This window comes from Onthophagus taurus, chromosome 6, assembly GCF_036711975.1.
Source record: "Onthophagus taurus isolate NC chromosome 6, IU_Otau_3.0, whole genome shotgun sequence".
NCBI classification, from domain to species: domain Eukaryota; kingdom Metazoa; phylum Arthropoda; class Insecta; order Coleoptera; family Scarabaeidae; genus Onthophagus; species Onthophagus taurus.
In genome coordinates this window covers 12,684,193-12,710,910 of record NC_091971.1, presented here as the reverse complement: position 1 = coordinate 12,710,910, position 26,718 = coordinate 12,684,193, and the positions used below count along the sequence as shown (strand labels likewise).

Here is a 26,718-nt window from a genome sequence, read left to right as displayed (position 1 = left end):
TCTAAACTAGTCCCAGAGTGCTGCAATTCTCAGTTCATGAGAAAATAAGTTTTAACTTTGCTATTAAAATCGATGAGTATTCAAACATTCACCACTCTGCCTCTAGTTAAATCTGGGGGTGAGGGTAGATTGGGAACATACTAGAGGGTCTATTCGAATTATCCAGGGTAGTCGCAGATTGCTACAACTTCTGTAGTTTCAGAAAACGATTTTTCAATTGATATGTTCAATACTTGTCTGGTCAACTGTAATTTTATGAATCTGAATCTGGTACAGATTTGAATATGAATCTAACTTCAGCCACATTGTTCCCATGTACATATTTTAAACAGATAAGTACATAAATACAAGGAATTTTTGTCCATTTTAAAGTGATCTTTGCAGCTTTTGTACAATTTTAGGTTATATAGTGCTTGGATTGCTTTTTTTTGAAGGATGAATGAAGGATGATAATTGTGTATATTGCACCAGATAATTTGGAAGTTATATCCAATATATGGGTTTGTTATCTATGTTCAGCCCTAAATAGTTGATGTTAGACACTGTTGGGTCATTTCTTGGTGCAAACTTTAAACATTGTGTTTTATCAGTATTGGTTCTTAGCTTATTGTTATGGAACCATATTTCTGCTGTTTCTAAGCCTTTGTCACATACAAACATGTCATTTTGGATTTGGAAGTTATATTGAAAGGCAGATCATATAGATATGAACAAGAGAGGATCCAAAACTGATCCTTGTGGTTTTATTCCTTGTGGAATCCCGTTTTGGAGTACTCTGGCCTCAAATTTTGGACATAAAGACTATACCCTTCTGTTCTATATTAATGTTCATTAAAACCTTGGGCTGTTTTTTTGACCCCTGAATGAACTGTGTATTGTGGGGATGTACAAAGGGTCTGGCGGGGGCTAAGTGCTGTAAAGAAAAAAGGGTCTTAAAAAATATTTATAAACAAGTCCTTAAAGCTAATTTAATTCAAGTTTCGAAGTAGTATAAAGTCTATTTGTTAAAACGTGTCTCAAAGTAGAAAATAACTTGTGTTTACATGAATCCCGTATTTTTCTCTTCGTATTAAAAATACCCCTTTCAATTATTTAAGAGAGCGTGGGTGACTCATAGTGTTTGAACTGAATCCTAAACTTAACGTATACCCGATTATTTTTAAACCCATTCATGTTCAACGTTCGAAACCGCCGATCAAGACAAAGATGCCTGACGATGCCTTAGCAGACACCCTAAAAATTTTTCGCATAACATTCATTTTTACAATTTAAATATAAACAATTTCGCGTTTTTTACCAAAACAGCATCAAATTAATCTCATTTAAATCGTTTTCGTTAAAAAATAAAGTTTAATTTAAAGTTGTTTTGATATAAAAGAATCTAGAAAGTATGAGTTACGTCTAACTTAATACCTGTCGGTAATTTTTAACCAATCAGCGTTTAGGGATTTAACTTGAAAGTTGCGATGTGCGTTAAAGTGCCATGTCCTTCGCGAGAGCGGTAAAAATGCCTCAAAATAACGTTACACATAAACGAAAATCGTAGAAAAAAACGTTCGAAATGTTTTATCATTCGTAACGTATGCCGTTTACCGTCGTTGTAACGTTACGGTTATTCTTTTTTGTGGTGGTATGCCCAAAAAATTTCGTACACACATCAACATGGACGAAATAGGTGCTACGGTTAATAAACAATCATCAATAGGCAGCGATTCAACGGGAGATGACCAGAATAAATTAGAACGTAAGTAATTCTAAGGATAATTAAAAATCTCGAATAAAAACCCATATCAAAACCATCACTTTTGACAGTTAAACAAAAGTGAGGTTATGTTTGAATTAAAATATTTTAAAATAAATAATTTTTTTAGACACTTCTCTTCCCCTTGATAAACGGATATGTTTGGTTGGAAACGTTGTGAAAAATACCTCCATTTGTACTACAGCCCAATCATTTGGCGTTCCTGTACTCACATCGGAAAATGGCCTCGAATACAGCAAAGATCAAACTTGCTCCACGGTTTTTGTGGTAGAATCATTCGAGGGGAACGATTACGAACAACTATTTAAATCGCGACATCCCCTTTTGGGACCACCAGCTTTGCAACAACTATTAAATCGTAATGAAAAACTGCCTAATAACACAAGACCTTTATATAATTTAGCTATGAGTGGAGTTGTTGTTTGTTTTACTGGATTTAGAAATAAGGATGAATTAGTAAGGATTTAATCTTAGATTTAAATAATTTTTTTAACTTTATTTCCCATTTAGACTAAATTAGTTCCTCTTGTACATCATATGGGAGGCTCAATACGCAAAGAAATGTCTGCAAAGGTTACCCATTTAATCGCAAACGTCGCTGGAGGTGATAAATATCAATATGCAGCCACTTTTCGTGTTCCTATTATGCACTTAAACTGGGTATTCTCCAGCTGGGAAAATAGGAACGACGTTAATTTTACATCTACAATAGACACATTTATGGTGAGTTTAAATTTATTTCATAATTCATCATTTTTAAGTTTAATGATTTTTTGCTTTCACTTTTTGAATTGAAAAAAATTAAGTAAGTACTAATTAATGATTTAATCCTTAAAATAAAATTAGTTAATAGATTAAATCTTATTTAACGATTAATTGTTTAGGCTGAACACAAATTAAAACCGTTTTATGGGGCGAAAGTATGTTTTGCTGGATTCCCAGAGGAAGAAGAAAAGCATATGACGGAAGTGCTCGAGGCAAACGGCGGGTGTATCACTGTTATAGACGATCCGCAATGTACACATGTGGTAAGTATTGTTATTGTATAAGTTATTTAACTCTTAACCTGAAACACTGAAATAATATCAAGCTTATTAGAAACAACAGGTCTTTGATTATTAAAAATTAAATTTAATTTTATTCTTAGTAATAACTCCTCAAGTTATAATTATTAATTATTTCGAATACATTTGACGCAAATTTCTCGACTCCACTCTAAGGAAATTGGCTTGGAAAAACGGTTGCAACAATAATTCATTTTTCTCATTTATGATGGACAAATCCTGCAAGTTTTTCTTTTTGCAAGCTTGTCATTGGGAATAGTATTTCAATATTGTTGACTTGATGTGCTGCAGCAAATCCCAAAAGATCCTCCACATTGGACCACAGTTCCCCAGGAAGCAGTGTTGCCACACAGAGGACGCTGTAATACTGTACAGGATGATTTTACAGATAATTTAATAACGTAGTTAAAAACAATTTTTCGATTTTAGATTTTGAGATATTATGACAATTTTCGTTTCTTTAAATGGAAACAACCACTGATTTCGCTTATTAAGTTCGTTATTTTTTTCTGATTACAAAAATATGGGGTTAGATAGGTCTATTTCTTATTGTTTTAGATTAAGGCTAAAAATAAACTTTTTTTTAGTGTCGTCAAAGAAATTAAATTTACAGTTTCCTGTAAATTATGGTACCATAACTAAAAATTTATATAAAATTTACTTTATTTTCTAATATGTAACATTCTAACATGTTAAACTTTTCGTAATTTTCATAATCCGTCTTAAAAAACAGGATTTTTAATTTGACACTTCAGAAAATTTTTGAATACAAACAAATGTTGCTATATTTGAATTAAAAAAATAATGGGCGCCATCTGTCAATAATTTATTAAGTCATTTAATAATAATATTAAATATTAATAAAAAATGTGAAATAATGCAATCTATTCCAACTTTTGTGTAAAACAAATATAAATTAAATAGTTCAACAAATGTATTTGTTTTAAATATCAGAAATATGTTAATTTTTAGTTATAATTTACAGGAAACTGTAAATTTAATTTCTTTGACGACACTAAAAAAAAGTTTATTTTTACCTTTATTCTAAAACAATAAGAAATAGACCTGTCAAACCCTATATTTTTGTAATCAGAAAAAAATAACGAATTTAATAAGCTAATAATCAGTGGTTGTTTCCATTTAAAAAAACGAAAATAGTCTGATATCTCAAAATCTAAAACAGAAAATTTTTTTTAATTACATCATCAAATTCTCTGTAAAAAAGTTATAATACTCCACCGATAATAATAACCAAGATAATTGCACTTGCTGGTTTTACGATATTTTCCATTTTGGCCTCTAGGGGAGAAACAAAAGACGATAGCGCTTTGAGGTTTTTGGCATTAGCAGTTTCTCGAAAAACGAGATCATGACATGTAAGCTAGAGATAGCCTACTCGGACATTGAATTTGAACCAACCTGTACTTGAAAACGAAAATTACCGTATTTTATATAAAAATACCGTACTTGTACTAAAAATGGTAGTGACACAAAAGGTTTTGCGTAATAAATGCTATAAAATGAACTGTGCAAACAAATAGCTAAACATTTATTTTAACTATAACAAAATAACTATAACAGTTTTTTACCATCTTGTTGGAACCACATTTCTTCGTAAATATTGAGTGGCATATCTAACAAAGTTGGTAAATTATTTTGGAGGAAATACAAATAGTAAAGTATTATTTTTTAAACGTGTTTTTTTGCAAAAAAAAAAACAGGCTGTCTAGATAGTTTGGTCACTTTACTATGGTACATTAACTTTTCGAAATTTGGAAGTACCACAACTTCATTTTTTTAAATGGCACCCTTCATATTTGATTACTTAGTCATCTTCGGCGTTTCATTTTACATCTTTTATACCCCATATGTCCTATACCTAACATTAATAGTTTGGGACATAATTAGGGTTTTTTGAAAAATGCCATATTTAGCTGGCTTGCTAGGCATGTATATGCGAAAACGACTATTACCTTTTAAAGGGATAAGCATTTCATCAATAGTAAGACATTTTCCCATGGAAAATAGTTTTTGGCTGTTTGAAACGAATTTGTCGAAAATATTCCTTATTTAGAGAATTACTCTAATTCTAATGTATAATAGTTTAGATGAAGTAGATCTGGAATTGACACGTTATATACAGGTGTCCCGTATCTTCCGCATCAAAGCATTATACGGCTGAAGGATTCATTATTCTGATGCAATTTTTTTGTATGCATTGTTATACAGGGTGTGTTAAATGTTTGGAATATAATAATGCCAATAATTTCGCCATTTGTGGTTTTAAAGAAAAATGTTTCAAATACAAGTTTCTTTATTAATCGTGGCGCAGTTTTTTTAAACATTGTTATTTTAAATGAGATGTATATGTTTTTTTTTGCATATTTTGTTAAATCTCTCTACGCGGTGAACATATCAAATCATATGGTTGTATAAGAAAAAAATTGAGAAAAATGCGTTCTCTGAAAATATTAAATCACCAAATTACAATCAAAGTATAACAGCTTTAAGTTATTGGTTATATTCCAGACACTTGACACACCCCTGTATAGTTTGATGTAATTATTAAAACATTTTTCTTACCTTCCTAGCAATTTGTCGTCATTAATGATGTGCTGCTTGTAAAGATTTACATGCTTTGGTAAAGTGTCCTAAATCCAACATCTTACGCCTTTTCGGAAGTGTAACTTGTAGTGAGCTATTTCAACATTTATATTTAGTACTAAGAAGAACTGGTTTTTTCTTTCTCTTGTCCCCATTCAAACTAATTGAATGAACCTAGGTAATGGGTCTCCATTAGCCATTCTTTATACTCTGGCCACCTTCCTCTATTCTTCTTTCTGGTTTCATATTAAATATTTTCGTTAGAACAATAAGTATCTCCTCTACTAGACCTCACAAGTTTTGTTCTTCTCTGACGTTCTCTGACTCTGTTTCTTCTGGTTTTTACTATTTTTCGCAGATACTTCATCTCTTTATTATTTAAAACTTGGGTGATTCAACTCTCATTCTCCGGTTTTCAATTCAATTTTGATTACTTGTTAGCCCTAAAGCAACAAATATGTTTCCGCCATCTTTAAATCCAGTGGGACTTTACCTATGATAATAATCTGAACCATATAGACTTATTTGTTGTCACTCAAACTCACTCACTAACTGATTGCAAGCTGACGATGGTCATTCTGTCAATGAGAAAAACGATATATATACGTGTTTGTGTGTGTATTATTAAATTTATTGTTAAATTTATGAATCAAAGAGACAAAAACTCAACGTTTCGCGCAAGTTTGAACATCTACATAATGATTAGTTATGAGAATGATTAATTACACAGCGATAAGCTTTCCTATATGAAACTCACGAAACCTATGAATACATTAAAACATTAGGTGGAGCCGATTGCCTGGGTCTGATTTACGATCTCCTATTGGACGACTTTAAACAGTTCCCGTGCGGTTATTATAAACATTAGGAAAATTTTTTATTAGAAAAATCGCTTTAGAATAATGTATCTGTAGTCTATGTTTCGGGTTAAGAGTTAATTCTATTTTTGTAAAAAAATATGTTTAAAATGTATTTTGATTCGATTGTTTTCACTTCTTGTTGAATAAAAAAAAAATCGCACTCCATTTTTGGTGTTGGTACACGTCTAATTTCCAGGTGACCGAAATGGAATCGTACCCGGAAACGACATCAGCCGCCTCCATAACCCCCATACCCTCCTCAACAGCAATAATAACACCTTCCGAAACATTAAATCCAACTCCGATGACCACCACTCCCGTTTTATCGTCAAAAATCACAACTCCGTTTGCGAAATTAGAAACTCTCCATGAAAAATCTCACGACAATGAAATTTGCGTCGATTTAAAAGCGTCGGATTCAAATTCCGATTTGGATAAGACCTCTTCGAGTACGCGTAAACGTAAGATGATGTCGCCGGATCGCGGGCAAAGTTTTATTAAAAGGAAACGAGATACGATGACGACGAGTTATAGCGAAAATGCGAAGAAAAAAATTTCGAATTTTTTAAAAAGTCATATTTTTGCGAATAATCGTAGAAGAACTTTGGATGGAACGGAAACTAGTTTTAATCAGGAAATTAGTTTTGACGAGGGGGCTAGTATCGCCTCGACTTCGGGCTTCTTTGAGGTTGAAACGATGGAGAAAACGATTGGGAGGATTAGTCTTACACCAAGTACGAGCAACTCAGCCCAACCGAAAAAAGCGCGAAAAAATTTGTTTTTACGAACGTTTAGTTCGTCGAAATTCAAACAACCCGCAAGCGCTAAGAAGCGGGATCATAAAAATGTTGAATTGGAGAATTCTGTGACGGATGGTAGCGGAGGGGATAAATTTTTAAATAATTCCTGTTTTCCTGATTTATCCTTTATTTCCGTTTCTGAGTACGACATCCGGGCGAACTGTACTAGTAGCAGGATGATGGATCAACATCATGGAAACTTTATTCATTGCGCGGTACTAACTTCATATTTTTCGTAAACTATATTTTTTCCTTTAGTTTTTTTTTATTTGTTTTTGAAGAAAATGAAAACAAAATGATAAAATTAATAACGAAATTGAATGAATCATTTTTATTAATTAATTACGATTTAATTACTTTTTCATCTTTGTTTTTATCTTCTCCAAATTACAGTTTGATTGAAAACTCCTGATTGAACAATGTTTAATCCAAAACAATATTATTACATTATTATATTTCTTCTATCAATCGTTTTCGATCTCTCTGTAAATAATGAAATCATTATAACCATTATTTTATTCCTGTAGAAAATGCATGGATTAAAAAGAGAAAAACAAAATCGAAAAAGGTTCAAAATCATCGCTATATGTAACGTTAACGAATTTCCTTCTACAGGTTGTCGATGAATCTACCGTTGGTGAAAAACTGGAAGGACCCCCAAAAGCCCACATTGTCAAAGCTGAATGGTTTTGGACATCCGTACAAAAAGGCATCAGTTTAGAAGAAAAAGATTATTTATTCGGCGACGTAAGATATTTTCATTAATTTTTTTTTTAATATTTTTAATTTTTTTTTAATTTAATTTAGTATATCAATCAAGTTCTCTCACCGAATACCCGAAGAGATTCACACCAAGCAACGCCGAGCAGTGCCAGTCGGAGGAAACGGAAACGGCTCTACGAGACATTATCGTCTTTGGCTCAACAACAATCGCCAGGTTTACATAATAAACGTAGATCGTCAATTGTTAGTGACGCTGGATTGTTGTCAGTTTCGGGTTCGTTTTTGGACTGCACCGCCAGCCCTGACAAACCGGGCGATGTTGGGGGAGAACCCGCGATTCCTGATACTCCCAGAAAAGGATTCACAGCACGTCAACAGGTTTTCTTGGAACTCGTCCAAACAGAATCCAATTATGTCAACATCTTAAACATTATTATGACTGTAAGAAAATAATTTTATTTACAAATATGGGGTTTGGAAAAAGTCAGTTAAACAATATTAGGAGGGATTAGGGTCAAAAAAATCAAAAATTTTTTGTCATATTTTGCAGTTATACAGGATGTATCTGAATGACATGCCCAAACTTCAGGGGTGATTCTTTAGGCAATTTTAAGGGTACTTTGATATATAAACCATGGGCGACTTGGGCTCCCTTAAGGAGCTACACCCCTCCAAAAATAACGGAAAATTTTGGTTTAATTTTTTTTTCTCAAAAACCATAAACGCTAAGACAACGAAATTTGGGGAATATGTTTAACTGGTAATAGGGCACGTTTTCACCCTATTTGTACTTTCAACCTATCCTTCTAAACTACTAAACGTAACCACCCTTACATTTACCATCTTTACATTTTTGCTAAAATTTTTTTATGCAGAGGGTAAATACATTAAAAAAAATTACATAGGTAGATGAAAGTATCCTAAAACTTTTTTGTCTCTCTAAAATTTTTCCAAAAACGACTAATTTTTGAGAAAAAAAATAATAAAGCAAACACTGCCCGTTCTTGGCCCGTTCAACAACGGGGTTGTCGATCAAAAGTTGGAATGAATTTATAATGAAAAAATCTTAGTAGGCTTTGTCAGAAATATTTTTGACGTTTAAATGTCAGTGGTTTTCTTACTATTATTATTGTTTTTCAAATTAATTTATGAATAAAGTTCGACCGCATTTACGCTCGTTCACTCGACGTTTCAAAATTTTAAATGAAACAATAATAATAGTTCAATAGACTGCCTAAGTCTGACGTCACAGAGGTGGGCGGAGCTTATACTGACTGTAAACAATTTCGTTGCTAACCACAGTTGCTAAGATAAATCGCCAAAAAATGTCATCACTTAGTTTATTTTATTTTAATTTAATAATTTAATTTTAATTAACACTAATGAATTACATATGGTGATTTATCGCTAGCAACACAGTTAGCAACGAAAATGTTTGGAGTCAGTATAAGCTCCGCCCATCTCTGTGACGTCAAGGCTTAGGTTGTCTATTAGCAACGAAAATGTTTGGAGTCGGTGTAAACTCCGCCCATCTCTATGACGTCAAGGCTTAAGTTGTCTATTAGTGTTAAAATGGCATTTTTATGGCGATTTATCTTAGCAACTGTGGTTAGCAACGAAATTGTTTGGAGTCGGTTTAAGCTCCGGCCACCTCTGTGACGTCAGACTTAGGCAGTCTATTGAAAAATTGCATATGGGGATAAGGGGCAAAAACCTTTAAATATACAGGGTGTTCAATTTAAAATACACGCTCACCTTGTCGTAACTCAGACTGCCGTCAAGATTTTTATTTTATTTCTACGCCAAGGTATGCAGAAAATAGTTTCAAGTAACTTTTATTTAAAACTTTTTTTAATATAAGTTGATGTTTAGGCTGTAGAACCATTATTCCATACTTTTTGTACACTATAAAACCTATATAGTGTTGACTTTCATACAAAACATACAGTGTGTTAATTAATTATCGTACCCGACGTCATCATAGCAAGTATGCAACCAATATCTCAGTGTAATACTCAAATCGCATATACTGTGATATTGGTTGCATACTAGCAATGATGACGTCGGGTACGATAATTAATTAACACTGCAAAAAAGTACAATGAATTAACAAACTACTATGGCTTGGCTTTCCAAAGGCATTACTAGTTTATGGAATCAAAACTATTTGGAAGACTAAGACAGTTGGTGAGAAGTGGCGTACAGTCGAATCCGCAGGCAGATTTAACAATTTTCGTCGTTAAATCCACCGCTGAGTTTACAGGTTTTCGAGAAATTAAGTTTCTGGGGTGCAGAATGGCAAAATAATAATAAGTAAAACATTAACATTGTAAAACGACAACAATAGAAGATGCAGCAACTTTTTGGCTGTTATAATTTTTAATAACGTATTTATACTAATTTTGAAGATTTATGATTGACAATTGGCCAACAAGCAGAATTGCAAACGCACAGCCATAATGAGATCTGCATTAGCTGAGCAAGAATATGTTTGCCCAATTTCACAAAAAATCCAAACAACGCATCACAGAGACAAAGGACAAACTTGTATGTTATGTACGACCAGTAAGGAGGACCTTTATGGTCCTGCAATAGAAAATTAACTTTTAATGGTTGTATATCAAAGTTTCCACAACATAATAGTTACAAATACTTCAATCGCGTTTTCTCGAAACAGCGTTTTGTTAACTGGTAACCATGATTACTCAAAAAGTTTTTGAGAAAGTCTTCGTTGTCGTTGTAAAATTATTGTTGCAAAATATGACTAAATGCTCTTGAATGAGGTTTACTTGATAGGAATGATATTTTGCGGGTTTTAAAATTTTGTAAACCGTTGATTTACTAATGTACAAATTACACCCAATAAGGGGTATTGGGTGTAACTCAGCAAGAAGTAACATGAGGGTTTTCTTGCCCAGTTAAAACCACGTTTTGTTTAACCTCCCCTGACACATTTGGTAGGCCATACTTCGAGAAATGCTTCAAGGGATGCACATGATTTTTTCTTTTTTTTATTCCCTGGGCCATCTATCACGGAGACAGTCAGGTTCGATCCTAGGGATTGATGAACCTCTGGTATACTTTACTAAATCAAGTTGTAACTCAAGAAATACAGGTTATTAGAAGCATCTTTGTGTATTCTGACAGAAAAATAGAGTCTGATATCACATGACATTCAAAAAGAATGATTCCATAAATTCTAAAACCACTAATCCCATTCTCTCAGTTTGCTGGCTTTCCTCAAGCTAAGTAATCTTCCTTGAGGGATTATTGGTCATGACGTTTTTTGATCCAGTCATTGTATTTTTTATTAATATCAATTAACTGACTTTTATCACACCCTGTATATAATTTTAATCATAAATCTTTAATAATATATCTATAATGTCTTATATTTTAAATATTAATATAAAAAATTTCTATAGATGTTTAAAGAACAGTTAGAAAATTCGACAGATGAAGAAGCTTTATTAAATAATACAGAATTAAAAATAATTTTTGGAAATCTCCCACCGATTTATGAAACTCATTTGAAAATGCTCGAAGAATTACGGCGAATGTCCGCTTATTGGACGGAAGATAAAAGTATAGGAAGTATTATTTTAAAATATTCGACGGATCTCCTAAAAGCGTATCCACCGTTTGTAAATTTTTTTGAAGAAATGAAAAGCATGTTGGTGCATTGCGATCAAACGAAACCGCGATTTCACGCGTTTTTAAAAGCGTGCCAAACTAAGCCAGAATGTGGACGACAAAGTCTACAAGAACTCCTCATAAGACCCGTTCAAAGACTACCCAGTATAAGTTTATTATTAAACGACATTTTGAAAAACACCCCGAAAAATAACGCTGATCATGCTGCTTTAGAAAAAGCTTTAGCTTCAATTAGGGAGGTTATGAAACATATCAATGAGGATAAAAGAAAGACTGAAGGGCAAAGGGTTATGTTTGATATTTTTAACGAAATTGATAATTGTCCTGTAAGTAAAAACCCACATTTATTTTTTTTTAATGATTTTTTAAATCAAATTCTTTTAGCCTGATTTAGTATCATCACATAGAAATTTTGTCGCAAAATCAGAAGTGATCCAATTGTCATCATCCGAAGGTTTATCAAGTAAAGGAAATCCCTTGGTGTTGTTTCTTTTTTCTGATCAATTGGAGGTGTGCAAAAAACGTTCGAAAGCTTTCAACACATTGAAGTCGCCGAATACGGTTAATGGTGTCCATAAGAATTCATCAATAAAACCGTACAAACACGTCAAGTTGATGTCTTTGAGTACGATTAAACGGGTAATCGATATCAAAGAAACCGAAGATTGTCAACGAGTTTTTAGCTTGGTTTTTCGCAACACTGAAGAACTTAAAGAACGGGTTTGTTCATTTGCTATGACTGATGAAGAAAGCGATAAAGTTGCGTTCTTGAAAACTTTATGCAAACAAATGGCTACAAATGCTTGTACAGCAGATTCGGTATGCAACTAAATATGTAAAGATTTTGTGGATGATGTAGTTATTATGGCCCCTCTTCATTATGGCTCATGATTAGGGCACGGAACTTTTGTAACAAAACGATACGATTTCCCCCCTCCACTCGTTCTGATTAAATGAACATACTGTTCAGTGGGAAATTAAAATTTCAAGTTAGAAAAAAATTGTGTTAACAAAAATTGTTCCTGAAGCAATTCTAAACAAACTTTATCAACAATTTTTTTTGATTTAATCAATAATTAAAGAGGTAACCTCAAAATAATAATTTTTCCAGTTTTATACATAATTACACTTAGATGCTTAATTAATAGAGATGTAAAATTTTTTTATTAAGATAATTGATTCAAAATCGAAATTGAAACAAATTTTATTTAAAACATTTTTTGATAAAAACAATAATTATTGAGATAATTAATTTTGATAGCATACTATTCAGAGGGAAATTAAAATTTCAAGTTAGCAAAAAATTGTATTAACAAACACTGTTCCTGAAGTAATTCTAAACAAATTTTGTTAACAAAATTTTTTGATCAAATCAACAATAAGGATATAACCTCAATAATATTAATTTTTGTAGCATACTATTCAGAGGGAAATTAAAATTTCAAGTTAGAAAAAAATTGTATTAACAAACACTGTTCCTGAAGTAATTCTAAACAAATTTTGTTCACAAAAATTTTTGATCACATCAACAATAAGGATATAACCTCAATAATATTAATTTTTGTAGCATACTATTCAGAGGGAAATTAAAATTTCAAGTTAGAAAAAAATTGTATTAACAAACACTGTTCCTGAAGTAATTCTAAACAAATTTTGTTAACAAAATTTTTTGATTAAATCAACAATAAGGATATAACCTCAAAAATATTAATTTTTGTAGCATACTGTTCAGTGGGAAATTAAAATTTCAAGTTAGAAAAAAATTGTTTTAACAAACACTGTTCCTGAAACAATTCTTAACAAATATTGTTAACAAAATTTTTTGATTTAATTAATAATTAAGGAGATAACTTTGAAATAATAATTCCAAAAAAATTAATTCCTCAAAATAATAATTTTTGAATTTTTATACATAATTACACTTAGACGCTTAATTAATAGAGATGTAAAATTTTTTTATTAAGATAATTGATTCAAAATCGAAATTGAAACTAATTTTATTTAAAACATTTTTTGATAAAAACAATAATTATTGAGATAATTAATTTTGATAGCATACTATTCAGAGGGAAATTAAAATTTCAAGTTAGCAAAAATTGTATTAACAAACACTGTTCCTGAAGTAATTCTAAACAAATTTTGTTTAGTTGCTTTAATCAAAATTGTTTGATTAAAGCAACTATAAGGATATAACCTCAAAAATATTAATTTTTGTAGCATACTGTTCAGTGGGAAATGAAAATTTAAAGTTAGAAAAAAATTGTTTTAACAAACACTGTTCCTGAAGCAATTCTTAACAAATATTGTTAACCAAATTTTTTGATTTAATTAATAATTAAGGAGATAACCTTAAAATAACAATTTTTGAATTTTTATACATAATTACACTTAGACGCTTAATTAATAGAGATGTAAAATTTTTTTATTAAGATAATTGATTCAAAATCGAAATTGAAACAAATTTTATTTAAAACACTTTTTGATAAAAATAATAATTATTGAGATAATTAATTTTGATAGCATACTATTCAGAGGGAAATTAAAATTTCAAGTTAGCAAAAAATTGTATTAACAATCACTGTTCCTGAAGTAATTCTAAACAAATTTTGTTAACAACATTTTTTGATTAAATCAACAATAAGGATATAACCTCAAAAATATTAATTTTTGTAGCATACTATTCAAAGGGAAATTAAAATTTCAAGTTAGAAAAAAATTATTTTAACAAACACTGTTCCTGATGCAATTCTTAACAAATATTGTTAACAAAATTTTTTGATTTAATTAATAATTAAGGAGATAACCTCAAAATAATAATTTTTGAATTTTTATACATAATTACACTTAGACGCTTAATTAATAGAGATGTGAAAATTTTTTATTAAGATAATTGATTCAAAATCGAAATTGAAACAAATTTTATTTAAAACATTTTTTGATAAAAACAATAATTATTGAGATAATTAATTTTGATAGCATACTATTCACAGGGAAATTAAAATTTCAAATTAGAAAAAAATTGTTTTAACAAACACTGTTCCTGATGCAATTCTTAACAAATATTGTTAACAAAATTTTTTGATTTAATTAATAATTAAGGAGATAACCTCAAAATAATAATTTTTGAATTTTTATACATAATTACACTTAGACGCTTAATTAATAGAGATGTGAAAATTTTTTATTAAGATAATTGATTCAAAATCGAAATTGAAACAAATTTTATTTAAAACATTTTTTGATAAAAACAATAATTATTGAGATAATTAATTTTGATAGCATACTATTCACAGGGAAATTAAAATTTCAAGTTAGCAAAAAATTGTATTAACAAACACTGTTCCTGAAGTAATTCTAAACAAATTTTGTTAACAAAATTTTTTGATCAAATCAACAATAAGGATATAACCTCAATAATATTAATTTTTGTAGCATACTATTCAGAGGGAAATTAAAATTTCAAATTAAAAAAAAATTGTTTTAACAAACACTGTTCCTGAAGCAATTCTTAACAAATATTGTTAACAAAATTTTTTGATTTAATTAATAATTAAGGAGATAACCTCAAAATAATAATTTTTGAATTTTTATACATAATTACACTTAGACGCTTAATTAATAGAGATGTAAATTTTTTTTATTAAGATAATTGATTCAAAATCGAAATTGAAACTAATTTTATTTAAAACATTTTTTGATAAAAACAATAATTATTGAGATAATTAATTTTGATAGCATACTATTCACAGGGAAATTAAAATTTCAAGTTAGCAAAAAATTGTATTAACAAACATTGTTCCTGAAGTAATTCTAAACAAATTTTGTTAACAAAATTTTTTGATCAAATCAACAATAAGGATATAACCTCAATAATATTAATTTTTGTAGCATACTATTCAGAGGGAAATTAAAATTTCAAATTAGAAAAAAATTGTTTTAACAAACACTGTTCCTGAAGCAATTCTTAACAAATATTGTTAACAAAATTTTTTGATTTAATTAATAATTAAGGAGATAACCTCAAAATAATAATTTTTGAATTTTTATACATAATTACACTTAGACGCTTAATTAATAGAGATGTAAATTTTTTTTATTAAGATAATTGATTCAAAATCGAAATTGAAACTAATTTTATTTAAAACATTTTTTGCTAAAAACAATAATTATTGAGATAATTAATTTTGATAGCATACTATTCAGAGGGAAATTAAAATTTCAAGTTAGCAAAAAATTGTATTAACAAACACTATTCCTGAAGTAATTCTAAACAAATTTTGTTAACAAAATTTTTTGATTAAATCAACAATAAGGATATAACCTCAATAATATTAATTTTTGTAGCATACTATTCAGAGGGAACTTAAAATTTCAAATTAGAAAAAAATTGTTTTAACAAACACTGTTCCTGAAATAATTCTAAACAAATTTTGTTAACAACATTTTTTGATTTAATTAATAATTAAGGAGATAACCTCAAAATAATAATTTTTGAATTTTTATACATAATTACACTTAGACGTTTAATTAATAGAGATGTAAAACTTTTTTATTAAGATAATTGATTCAAAATCGAAATTGAAACAAATTTTATTTAAAACATTTTTTGATAAAAACAATAATTATTGAGATAATTAATTTTGATAGCATACTATTCAGAGGGAAATTAAAATTTCAAGTTAGCAAAAAATTGTATTAACAAACACTATTCCTGACGTAATTCTAAACAAATTTTGTTAACAAAATTTTTTGATTAAATCAACAATAAGGATATAACCTCAAAAATATTAATTTTTGTAGCATACTGTTCAGTGGGAAATTAAAATTTCAAGTTAACAAAAAATTGTATTAACAAACACTGTTCCTGAAGTAATTCTAAACAAATATTGTTAACAAAATTTTTTGATTTAATTAATAATTAAGGAGATAACCTCAAAATAATAATTTTTGAATTTTTATACATAATTACACTTAGACGCTTAATTAATAGAGATGTAAAATTTTTTTATTGAGATAATTGATTCAAAATCGAAATTGAAACAAATTTTATTTAAAACATTTTTTGATAAAAACAATAATTATTGAGATAATTACTTTTGATAGCATACTATTCAGAGGGAAATTAAAATTTTAAGTTACCAAAAAATTTTATTAACGAACACTGTTCCAGAAGTAATTCTAAACAAATATTGTTAATAACAATTTTTGATTTGATTAATAATTAAGAACATAACCTCAAAAAAATGTTTATATATATATTTTTATATATTTTTTATTGAAAAGATTGTTTTAGAATTTAATTTAGAACAACTTTTGTATAAAATTTTCTGCTGAGGACGAGTGGAGGGGGGAAATCGTGTCGTTTTGTTACAAAAGTTCCGTGCCCTACTCATGATGGATCACTAGAATAGTCGCCATGATGGCCACCATTGATGATGGCTAGCATGTTTGCTTCCACACAGTGGTATAATCTAGATGGACCTAATGGACCACTGTAAGTAACAGGTGGTGTTGACAACCGAAATGGTTAAGCAATGATAGACTGCGCAGTTAGCTGCGCATGATGGCGCCCTTTGATGTATGGTATCCGATCTTTGACATTACCATCACCATTATACACCACTTATGGCCACTTCAGGCCATCACCCCTCTACGCATAGTGAAGAGGGGCCATTACATTATTGACATAGTCGTTTTATTTATGACTTTTTTTGAGATAAAATTTTTTTTGTAGGAAAAATTTATGGCTTATTTAGAACCTCATCAATTAGATATTGATACAAGTGATATAAATCATGGGACATTATCTAGAGCTTTTAAGTTTGCAACGAAAACTCGTTTAAGAGTCGGTCGAGCGTTTTCTTTTAATAAAACGCCGTCGAAATTAAAACGGGCGGTTTCTTCAATGATGTCTCCATTTGGCAGCTCAACCAATTTAACACCAGCGTCTCAATTGGCTCAAATGAGACTTGCAAGTTATAATAATATAAGTGTAAGTTAATAATATATCTATTTGTTTATTTGACGAACGATTTTTGTATAGGAATTAGGTAATGCAGAAAACGCAAGTGAATCACCGCCGCAAGCTCCAATGTCAGTGCAACCAACTCGAAAAATGAAAGCGTCATCGTTAGGGGTAAACGCATTAAAACGCCTGTAACACTTATTTATATTTTATAAGTTTTTTCTCTTTTTAAATTTTATTCATATATATTTGTAAATATCTAAGTTTAACGGTTTAATATATAAGGATGATATAAATTTTGCTATTCGTAATTTTATTGTAACTTTGCTCTTTTTATAAAGATAGGTTGTAAATTATTGATTTTATCGCTAAATTGAATTGTCTCTCATTGATATCATTTTAAACGCTCGAACTACTTATACAATGAAGTCATTATTATTTTGTTTGTTCTGTCGAATTTGGCTGTTTTTATTACGAATGTTTTCAAACAGGTCTTGAAATGTCTTCGTTTTTATTGAATTTCGTTCATATCAATTAATGTAATTGCCAAAAAGTCTTTTCAAAAACTGTGCTTTAATATATTTTTGATATCATATTATTGTTTTATTGAGTCCCCTTATTTTAAACAACCTCTCATAAAACTATTTTTATTAGATTCAGAATCTGTTATGTTGAAGAATGTCTTGTCGGGCTTCTTCAAACAGCTTTATATGTGTGTGAAATCTTTAATGTATGTAGTCTTTAAGTATGAGCTGGGTGATGGATATCTGGTATCCAGTACAGTAACCACGATGGTATTACGGGGACCAGTTATGTCTTGATAAAGTTGAGTTGTAATAAAATGGTAAGATCCTTTTATCTTCTTGTCCTTTAGGATCATAGAAGTCAAAAAAAAGGTGTAAACATTTTTATAATATAAAATCTAATTTGTGTAAACGCTTTTACGAGATGTAAACTGTGTTTTAATTAATAATACAATAATTAATTAGATTCAGAATCTGTTATGTTGAAGAATGTTAAATCAAAAACATTGTTGGTTTATATGATTAGTTCATCCATTCATTCCGAGATGGCGCCCAAAAATGTCGTAAGTTTTCGATTTAGTAAATAATACGATTTAATTTAGCTATTTTATTAAAAGATGGCAAAAAATATTTAAATATGTTCCCACGTTAAATTAATTTCCTTATAATTGCATTTTAAATGTTATTTGTTTTTCAGATATTAACTGAAGTTAGCGAGAATTGTTTCAAATTATGTTTTAAGTTGTTTTGATGTTTTTTCTTAAATTGTTGTTTTTAACATCTGTAACATCTCAATAAATTACCGTTAATTTCATTACGTGACTTTTCTTTTAATTAATATTAAATTAAAACAATCTGTAATATGCATGAAATTTATTTTTAGCAAAACAGTTAATTATAATTAATTAATTAATTAATATAAATTATAATGAATTCATTTATAGTGATTTAATAAAATCTTTTCTAAAATTTAATTATTTTAATTAAAAATAAATTTTAATTGTTAAAAAATATCGGTGTGAAGTATGTAACATTAAAATAATCCGTTTTGACGTTTCATTTTGACGTTAGTTTTTGACGTTTCTTTTTGACATAAGATTAATTAAGAATTAAATTAGAATAAAGTTGATTTTTGTGGGGTTGTAATGAAAGAAGAAAAGATGTGGCCAAAAATTGAGTATGGGGCGTTAACAAACCCCACCACCGCCTCCATCGTCAGAACGATCACCGTTTGGAGGGTCCCCCTCCCGCAAAAACGTTGCCTTTGCTGTCGGTTCGTTTACGGTGGCCTCCTAAACGACGAGTCTGTGCGCGTGCGGAACGGACGGTGCCGTAAACCGTTCTGAGTCGCGAAGGAGATTCACACAGTGCGCCTTCGCCCCGACCCGACCACACGATAACACACACTATCGAACCAGCAAACAGCAAAAACCCCGATGATGGCGACGAAACAAGATTATCAGAGGACATACGGTAAGAGATAAAACTCATTCTATATTTTCAAAAACCGATTTCGTATCACTCTCTACTCAACTCTATTCGTTCGTATAATAAAACGTGCGCGCGTCTATTTTATCAAAATTATGTATTATCATCTTTTCTGATATACATATAAAACTGAAGATATTCAAAGAAAGGTTTTATGTTTTATTGGGATTTATTCGATGCGGTATTTATATTTATATAGATTAAATTCGTGTTATTTATATTAAATGTTTATAAAAGAATAGTTTCTTCTCGATTATGTAAAATATAAGGGGATAATAAGATTCGTCTTAAAGCTTGAAAAAAAAGTTTTAATATTTTTAATTATATTAAAAGAAATTTTGTTTGACACTTTTTTAAGGTTAAGTGTCAAAACGATTATAAAGAATTTATTATTTTTTATTTTAAACAAGTTGATAATTATCTAAAACTCTTATCTACATAAATTTTAAAATATTTATAAGTAGCACATTTATTTTATTTATTTACTCATCAAAAATTCTTGTTTTATTAATATCGTTTTTTTTTATTTAAACGTTTAACAGAATTGTTGGTTCATTTCTGAACTCCTTTATACATTTATATTTACATACATAAAATAAATACACTACATAAATGTACGCTGTGATAATTTTTGAAAATACAGAGTTGAGAAGGGGTCGAGATAGTTCAAAGTCTAAGCTTGTGGCAATAGGTCAAACCTTCTTCTTCTTTCCGTTTAATGACATAGTCATTATAAGAATAATTTTATTTTGAAACGCTTCGACAATTCAAAATCTTTTAAGTCAAATATTTATATATTAAATATTTAAAATTTAAGATCAAACAATTTTTTTATTTTTCCGAAACTAATACAATCCGTTTTAAGACATAATTATTATAACATTAACTTGTGATCTTTTTTTGGCAATTATCTATTTGTTTTGCACTGTATTTTTAGGAATTAACTAATTATTTCTATTTCAAAAGTATTGTTTTATTTGACAGATAGAAAAGTTAAATTATTACAGTGTTATTTAGCCAGAAATTTAATGCGGTTTTCAATATTGATACGCCATGTAAATCACTACAACAGATCATAAATTAACATTGTAAATATTTTAATACCTTTAAACTTATTGCAGTGGAATTAAAATTGGTACATTATCTTTTTCAGACATATTAAAGTGCAAAATATATTAGATAGGTATTAAACATTTGTCAAAATTTAGTAAAGATGTGTCATTATTTAGCAAAATTTTGCATAAATCTATCAAAAACTACTAAACATTAGCTACATTCTCTTATTTTTGTGGAATTGGATATTTGTGGCCAATTTTTGTCAAACTTAATTCTGCATTAGTCCTTATGACATCTTATTATGACATATTATTACCTTATTGGGTTGTTGGGCTTCTTCAAACAGCTCTATATAGAAGTTAGCGATGATCAATGATAATCGAACTCTTGTGTTGCTCATAGAATTGGCCTTTCTAGCTGAAATAACTCTACAACAGGGAGTGAATACACAAAATGAAGCTGATTAATTCTCAATGTGTGTGGAATCTTTAATGTATGAGTCTGTATGATAGGTTCTCTTCGTAACTATTCTGGCCATGTTTATTTTAGATCTCCAGTATATATCTGGTATCCAGTATTGCGTTCTGTCCATAACCACGATGGTATTACAGGGACCAATTATGTTTTGATAAAGACTAGTTTTTTAGGATCCTTTGTAAAATTTAGCAAATATCTGCTAGAACTTAAAGAAGTTAAGAAAAAGCTGCAAATATAGAAAAAAATTGTCATAACCACATAAAATTAGGATGGAATAAAAAACTTCGAAGAATCGCTTCTAAATTTTCTAATATCTGATAATATAATGCAAATATTTATGGAAACGCAGGTAAAGGTTAAAAAATGATTTATTAAGAAAAATCTGTAAATATTTGCTGAATTAATTAGGTTAACTGACAAAATTAGCAAAACGACCACAATTTATAAAAATAAAATTGATTAAAAATACCTAAAATATTTGCTTAGATAAAGTTGATAGATAATAAAAGGTGAAGAAGTCTGATTGCTTGCAAAGTTTTAAAATGGTGGAATATTTATTGAAAATTTTATTGAAGTGTAATTAAAGTTGAGATGCTGCTTTGAAACGACTTGGGATAAAAGGATATACCTCAAATATACCGTAAACCATACCACATTTCTGCTTTTAATATGAAAATGATTGCTGTTGTTAACATGTTTCGTCCTTCTAAAACTTAGCATGGAACTTTGAAATCATGCTTTGCATAGACATTAACGAACATAAATTGACCATGTCCAAAAATAAATATGAAAGAAAATGTAGAGAGTCATGATTATAAATTGAAATCGACCTTGTGATTCAGTAACAGATAATGAAGAAACTCTGATAATAAAGAACTCGATATGGGCAACATTTTATCATTACAGCTTAACCGCTTAAAATCTACAGCATCAATATAGTCGATCTGGAAGTGATGGTTCAAGTTTATCCGAATACGACCTATTAATTAATATTTTAAAGGTTGTTAAACTTATTTATGCGTATTTGAGGAAGAAAAATGGACAACTAGTCCCAAAATAATTCATTGTGGCCCCATAATTGTACAATAAGCAATTTACATAGTAGCCTGTACTTTCAAATGAAGCTCTTTATGACAAATGATAAACGCAATTAAAAGAGGTGGTTAGTGAATCAACATTACCAATCGTTGAGTGTTAGAGAACACAAGAAAGACAAGAATGTGCAGCAGAACATAACAAATAAGTGTTTTAGAAGCAGATGAAGTAGCTGATATGTCTATTATTGTTGATTAATTTTGATGTGTAATAAATATTTTGTCACCACTAAAACTAATGATAACTCAAACACTCTCAAAATCACGTTTTGTCAAAATCTGATGATAGGTTTGACAGATATGTTAAGAAATGTTGCACCGATTTGTATAAAATTTTGTATTCTTTTTCAAAGTTTTTCTATTTGCTTCTTATTGTTCACAAAATGATAAATATGTGCTTAAACGAACAAGTCTTTGTTTGCATTTGGAGAGATGTATTTGTAAGAGTTAAATAAGAAAATTTTGTCTAATTTAACTAACTTTGTACTTCTTACCAGTGTTATAATAGGAATATATCTGAGACTTGATAAACTGGCCGAATACTGGTTTTCTATCCATTATTTCCATTGTTAATTTGCTGCTTATCATATTCTACCGTTAAGAATTAATTATTCTCTGATATGGTAAAAAACAGTTTACTTCTAGCTGGTACTTTCTGGGGCACGTGATGAATACTTCGAGGACATTTTTAAAAATATCACACTTTTTTAAATCAAATTATTATTTTTTGGCATTTCTTTGCTGACTCAGCTGTTTGATTAATCTGCATTTTGAAGTTTTCCTACATAATTATTTGATGATGATTGTTTTTCAGCTTTGTTAGTTTCAAATTTTTTACCAATTTAGTCAAAAATTCGTCTGCCATCTAATTATGTCCAATAATTAGCTGTGCTTCTACTCAAATACCTCTTAATTCTGCTGCCGAGAATACATTTTTCCTCCTTTCTTATTTTTTGGTATGTGTCAGAAATGTTTTGCAACGTAGTTCCAAGAAATGCAAAGACGTTATTTGTGAAAGAAACTTCTTATCTTTCGGTGCATTAACCTGATAGTTTTGTCTGATAACAGCCCAAATTATTATCCATGTCGAATTAGTTCCTACTTTGCAAATTGCCGAAATGGAAATCTCCTTTTAATTGAATCTCAATTCATTGTTAACGTTTTATAGCTTTCTGATTGGCTCGTCAAGAGGAAAGAATCGTTCTACCAGACAAAGGGAATGCTAACGTTAAGAAGATGAAATCTACAGAAATTTGAGCAGAGAATTGTCACCAAGAATTTATGGATTATCTAAAATCCATAAATCAGATATTTTTTGCTGTGTTTTGGTTTGATAGCATATTAGGAAAAGATTGTTTTTTTTGTGGTAAAGTGAAGTTTATTTTAAATAAAACGAAAAATATGACAAAAACTAAGCACAGGAAAGAGTCATTAATTTTTAGAGAGCTTGATGTGCTTTATTAAAGCATGTAAGGCAGTATTTTGGATTTCCAAAATGTGTACACTTTTTTTTACTTTGTTATCTGCTTCGAGAATGCTTATTTTTTCTTTTAAAGTTTTTTAATATTTATGTCTTTTCTTATTTTCTTTTCCTCACTGAATTAGTGCTTGCATTCGTGTCGTTTTCAGCGTTTCTTGTTCAGTGAAAGCTTTTGTAAGACTAATGTGAAAAATATTGACATTTTTTCTCGAGAAATAACGTTTTGTAAATTATCCATGAATTTGTTAAAGTGCACCCATTTCTAAGAGGATTTCTGAGATTAATATGTTGACTTCTGGACCAAGAAGCAATAAAAATTAAAATCCTTCTGTTAATTGAAGAATTTTTATGAATACTTCAAGTTCTACTTTTAAAATTTCTTGCCACAATCTTTATTCTCCTTAATATTGATAATTATATAGTTCGTACTCTTTATTTAGTCTCTTATTAAATTACACATATGATAATGATATACGTCGTATCTTCACCAAAATTGAATTGGAAGCGTCGATAATTCTATCAAGAGCCTGAATCTTCAGACTAAAAGTAGAACTAACACTAGACCTAGAACTAGAATCATTTGGGTTTAGCCGTCTTATGAGACGTGCGGCTAAACCCAAATGATTCTAGTTCTAGGTCTAGTGTTAGTTCTAGTGACAGCGCTAGTTAAAACTAGATATCATAAGTTAATATTTTTATTGTACTAAAACTAGAATTAACACTAGACCTAGAACTAGAATCATTCGGGTTTAGCCGTCTTATCAGACGTGCGGCTAAACCCGAATGATTCTAGTTCTAGGTCTAGTGTTAGTTCTAGTGACAGTGCTAGTTAGAACTAAATATCATTATGTTCATATTTTTATTGTACTAAAACTAGAATTAACACTAGACCTAGAACTAGAATCGCTAGTTAGAACTAGATATTATTATGTGGCATAATTTGATTGAACTAAATCTAGAACTAACACTAGACCTAGAACTAGAAAGTTTCGGGTTTAGCCGTCTAGTGGTAGTTCTACTTTTAATTGTTATTCAGCGCAAGATTGTTATTTTTATTGAAGTCATGTTAAAGTAAGAATTTTCATGAATATTTCTTCAATTTCTACTATAAAAATTTCTTTCTACAACGTTTATTCACTAATTTTTATTACTGCAACGATAAAATGAATCTTTTTAAATTTCTTCAAAGAATAATAAAACAATAGAGATTTTTAAAAAAGTTTGATAATTTCGTGTTAACAACTTGATTGATTGGTATTTTACTTGGGTTAATTACCTTTTCCAAGAAATTTAAAACGAAGAATAATAATTGGCCGATATCGTTATAAATGAAAGTATCGAATTAATTTTCGAAATGAACCGATTAAATTTTTTTAAAGATTCTTTTAACTTGTAAAGAAAACCGTTTTTTTTTCTGCGAAACCGTAATTTATTTGTGGTTAACCACAAAAACGTGCTATTTACATGAAAACAATTCAAAATTCAATTACAAAAAAAAAAGCATTTTTGCTTAATTTCTTTTTTGAGTCTATTTTCATTCCGATTAATCACCGATGTAGAGATAAAAATAAACCCGACTCAAACTCCAAATAGAAATTTTGTTTATAGATTTTTATTATCGCCCGCTAAGTATCGTCTTTCTTCATTGTGTTCCGAAACTCGAGTTTAAATTTCTTAGAATCAACGAATATCAAGAAAAATGTTCAAATTCAAAATCATTTTTAATTTATTAATAATAATTTTTTTAATAATTATTTTGTTATTAAATATGGATTCTTTGTTATGGACGGTTCTCATTTATTATTTATTTTATTATTCACGGATTTCGAAAGGAGAACCAGGACGAGGAGGAGGAGAGAGGGAATTAAGTCCGGATCGTTTTGCTCGAATCGTTAATTAACGACAACCAACGTTCGACGAACGCTCTATACTTAATTCCGTGAACTTATTTCTTAACGCCAATGTTAAAATTTCCATTGCGAGAGAGAATGTGCATTATACATGTTCTTCCACTAGGATTTACTATATTTGTTATAGTAAATTATTTTACTTAACATTAATGAGGGATACCATATTACCATCTTGGTAGAATGAAGAGATGCCACCACGAGTAATACATTTCTACTTTTTAGTGTAGGACTTATGATTTTGCAACAGCATTAAAATGTCAAAAATTTCTTTTGCAATAAAGTAATAAAAATAGACTAATTTTTCCTTAGCACTTCTTTTGGGTTGCAAAATATGACAAACTTAGAGTTATAACAACAAAATAGAATGTTTGATTTGCAACACAACCAAATTATACCGATTTGATGTTGATGATGATTCATTGAATCTTTATTATTAAAAACTAAAAAAAAATATTTTTGTTCCTTTTTTGTTAAAAATATTTGTGTTAAAACGTGTCTGTCTTATAAAAGAAAATAATTCTTGTTTTGTTTTATGAAAACATTTTTTGGAGTTTTTTATGTTTTAAAATTTGGGTTATTAAATATGAAATTGATTGCCAACCTATTACGCGTTGCTACACAAATTACGTCCAAAGTGTTGCAAAATTACTGTAATGATGTGTATATATTACTTTTAAAATGCGCGTTTATTCAAGAAAAGTTAGACAAAATTTTCTTTTTAGAATTCAGAGCTAGTTTTAGTTGTTATTTAGTGTTGGATTGGATTGTTGTATATACAGGTGTCTCCCCGTTGCATCAACATTAGTAAAAAAACTTCCAGTCAACATTACTCAACTCACATTACTGTGTTACTTCTACAATAATTAGCAGAAAGTGTTAGGTTTTTATGATTTTATTGCGATCATTAATTGATTAAAGTTGCTCAAGATGGCGACCCTGGACTGCCATACACAATTCTGCTCTTCGACTCAGTTCTCCTATCCAGTTAATATTTTCCATGTTTCCACGAACTTACTGAAATGATCGATGGATTCTAACTACCAGTTCTTCTTTGGTAGCCAGCTTGTCAAGCAACAACTCCAATCCGCAGTTCGTATTCAAAGATTTTCGATGATTCCTCCCCACACATTAACCGAAAATCGGTGCTGGAATCTACTTTCTGACAAAGCATGGGGATTTTCTTCGCTCCAGATGAATGATGCGAGTTGTTAATCTCATCACGAGTGAAGATAGACTCATCCGCGGACCATCCTGGTT

The 26,718-nt window shown here is 29.6% G+C and overlaps 2 protein-coding genes across 4 annotated transcripts in view; both read left to right on the top strand.

Annotated features, from left to right (window-relative positions):
- Positions 1-1,485: 1,485 nt before the first annotated feature.
- Positions 1,486-18,025, top strand: LOC111419975 (epithelial cell transforming 2 pebble). Of its 3 annotated transcripts, XM_023052866.2 has the most exons (12): positions 1,486-1,744; positions 1,872-2,218; positions 2,273-2,485; positions 2,647-2,790; positions 6,487-7,305; positions 7,706-7,837; positions 7,898-8,027; positions 8,082-8,254; positions 11,239-11,793; positions 11,852-12,286; positions 17,202-17,459; positions 17,511-18,025. In XM_023052866.2, the coding sequence occupies exons 1-12, from the start codon at positions 1,633-1,635 to the stop codon at positions 17,625-17,627; spliced, it is 3,435 nt and encodes a 1,144-aa protein (XP_022908634.2). In that variant the 5' UTR covers positions 1,486-1,632; the 3' UTR covers positions 17,628-18,025. The 3 variants fall into 3 exon arrangements, with proteins under 3 accessions (XP_022908634.2, XP_022908633.2, XP_022908635.2); XM_023052865.2 differs by having other exon boundaries at positions 7,898-8,254; XM_023052867.2 differs by lacking the exon at positions 6,487-7,305 and having other exon boundaries at positions 1,492-1,744; positions 7,898-8,254.
- Positions 18,026-19,072: 1,047 nt separating this feature from the next.
- LOC111414134 (transcription factor GATA-4-like) overlaps positions 19,073-26,718 on the top strand; it is a 63,753-nt gene continuing 56,107 nt past the window's right edge. The window contains exon 1 of the mRNA XM_071196528.1: positions 19,073-19,429. Within this exon, the coding sequence (XP_071052629.1) occupies positions 19,393-19,429 (37 nt within the window). The 5' untranslated portion in view covers positions 19,073-19,392. The remainder of the gene's footprint in view (positions 19,430-26,718) is intronic.

What these genes read in the sequence shown, in the direction of transcription:
- LOC111419975 (XM_023052865.2), top strand. Translation starts at nt 1,633, where the DNA reads ATGCCCAAAAAATTTCGTACACACATCAACATGGACGAAATAGGTGCT. An exon ending in CTACAATAGACACATTTATG is followed by an intron (nt 2,486 to 2,646) that starts GTGAGTTTAAAT and finishes TTAATTGTTTAG; the next exon opens with GCTGAACACAAATTAAAACC. An exon ending in AAGATTATTTATTCGGCGAC is followed by an intron (nt 7,838 to 7,897) that starts GTAAGATATTTT and finishes AATTTAATTTAG; the next exon opens with TATATCAATCAAGTTCTCTC.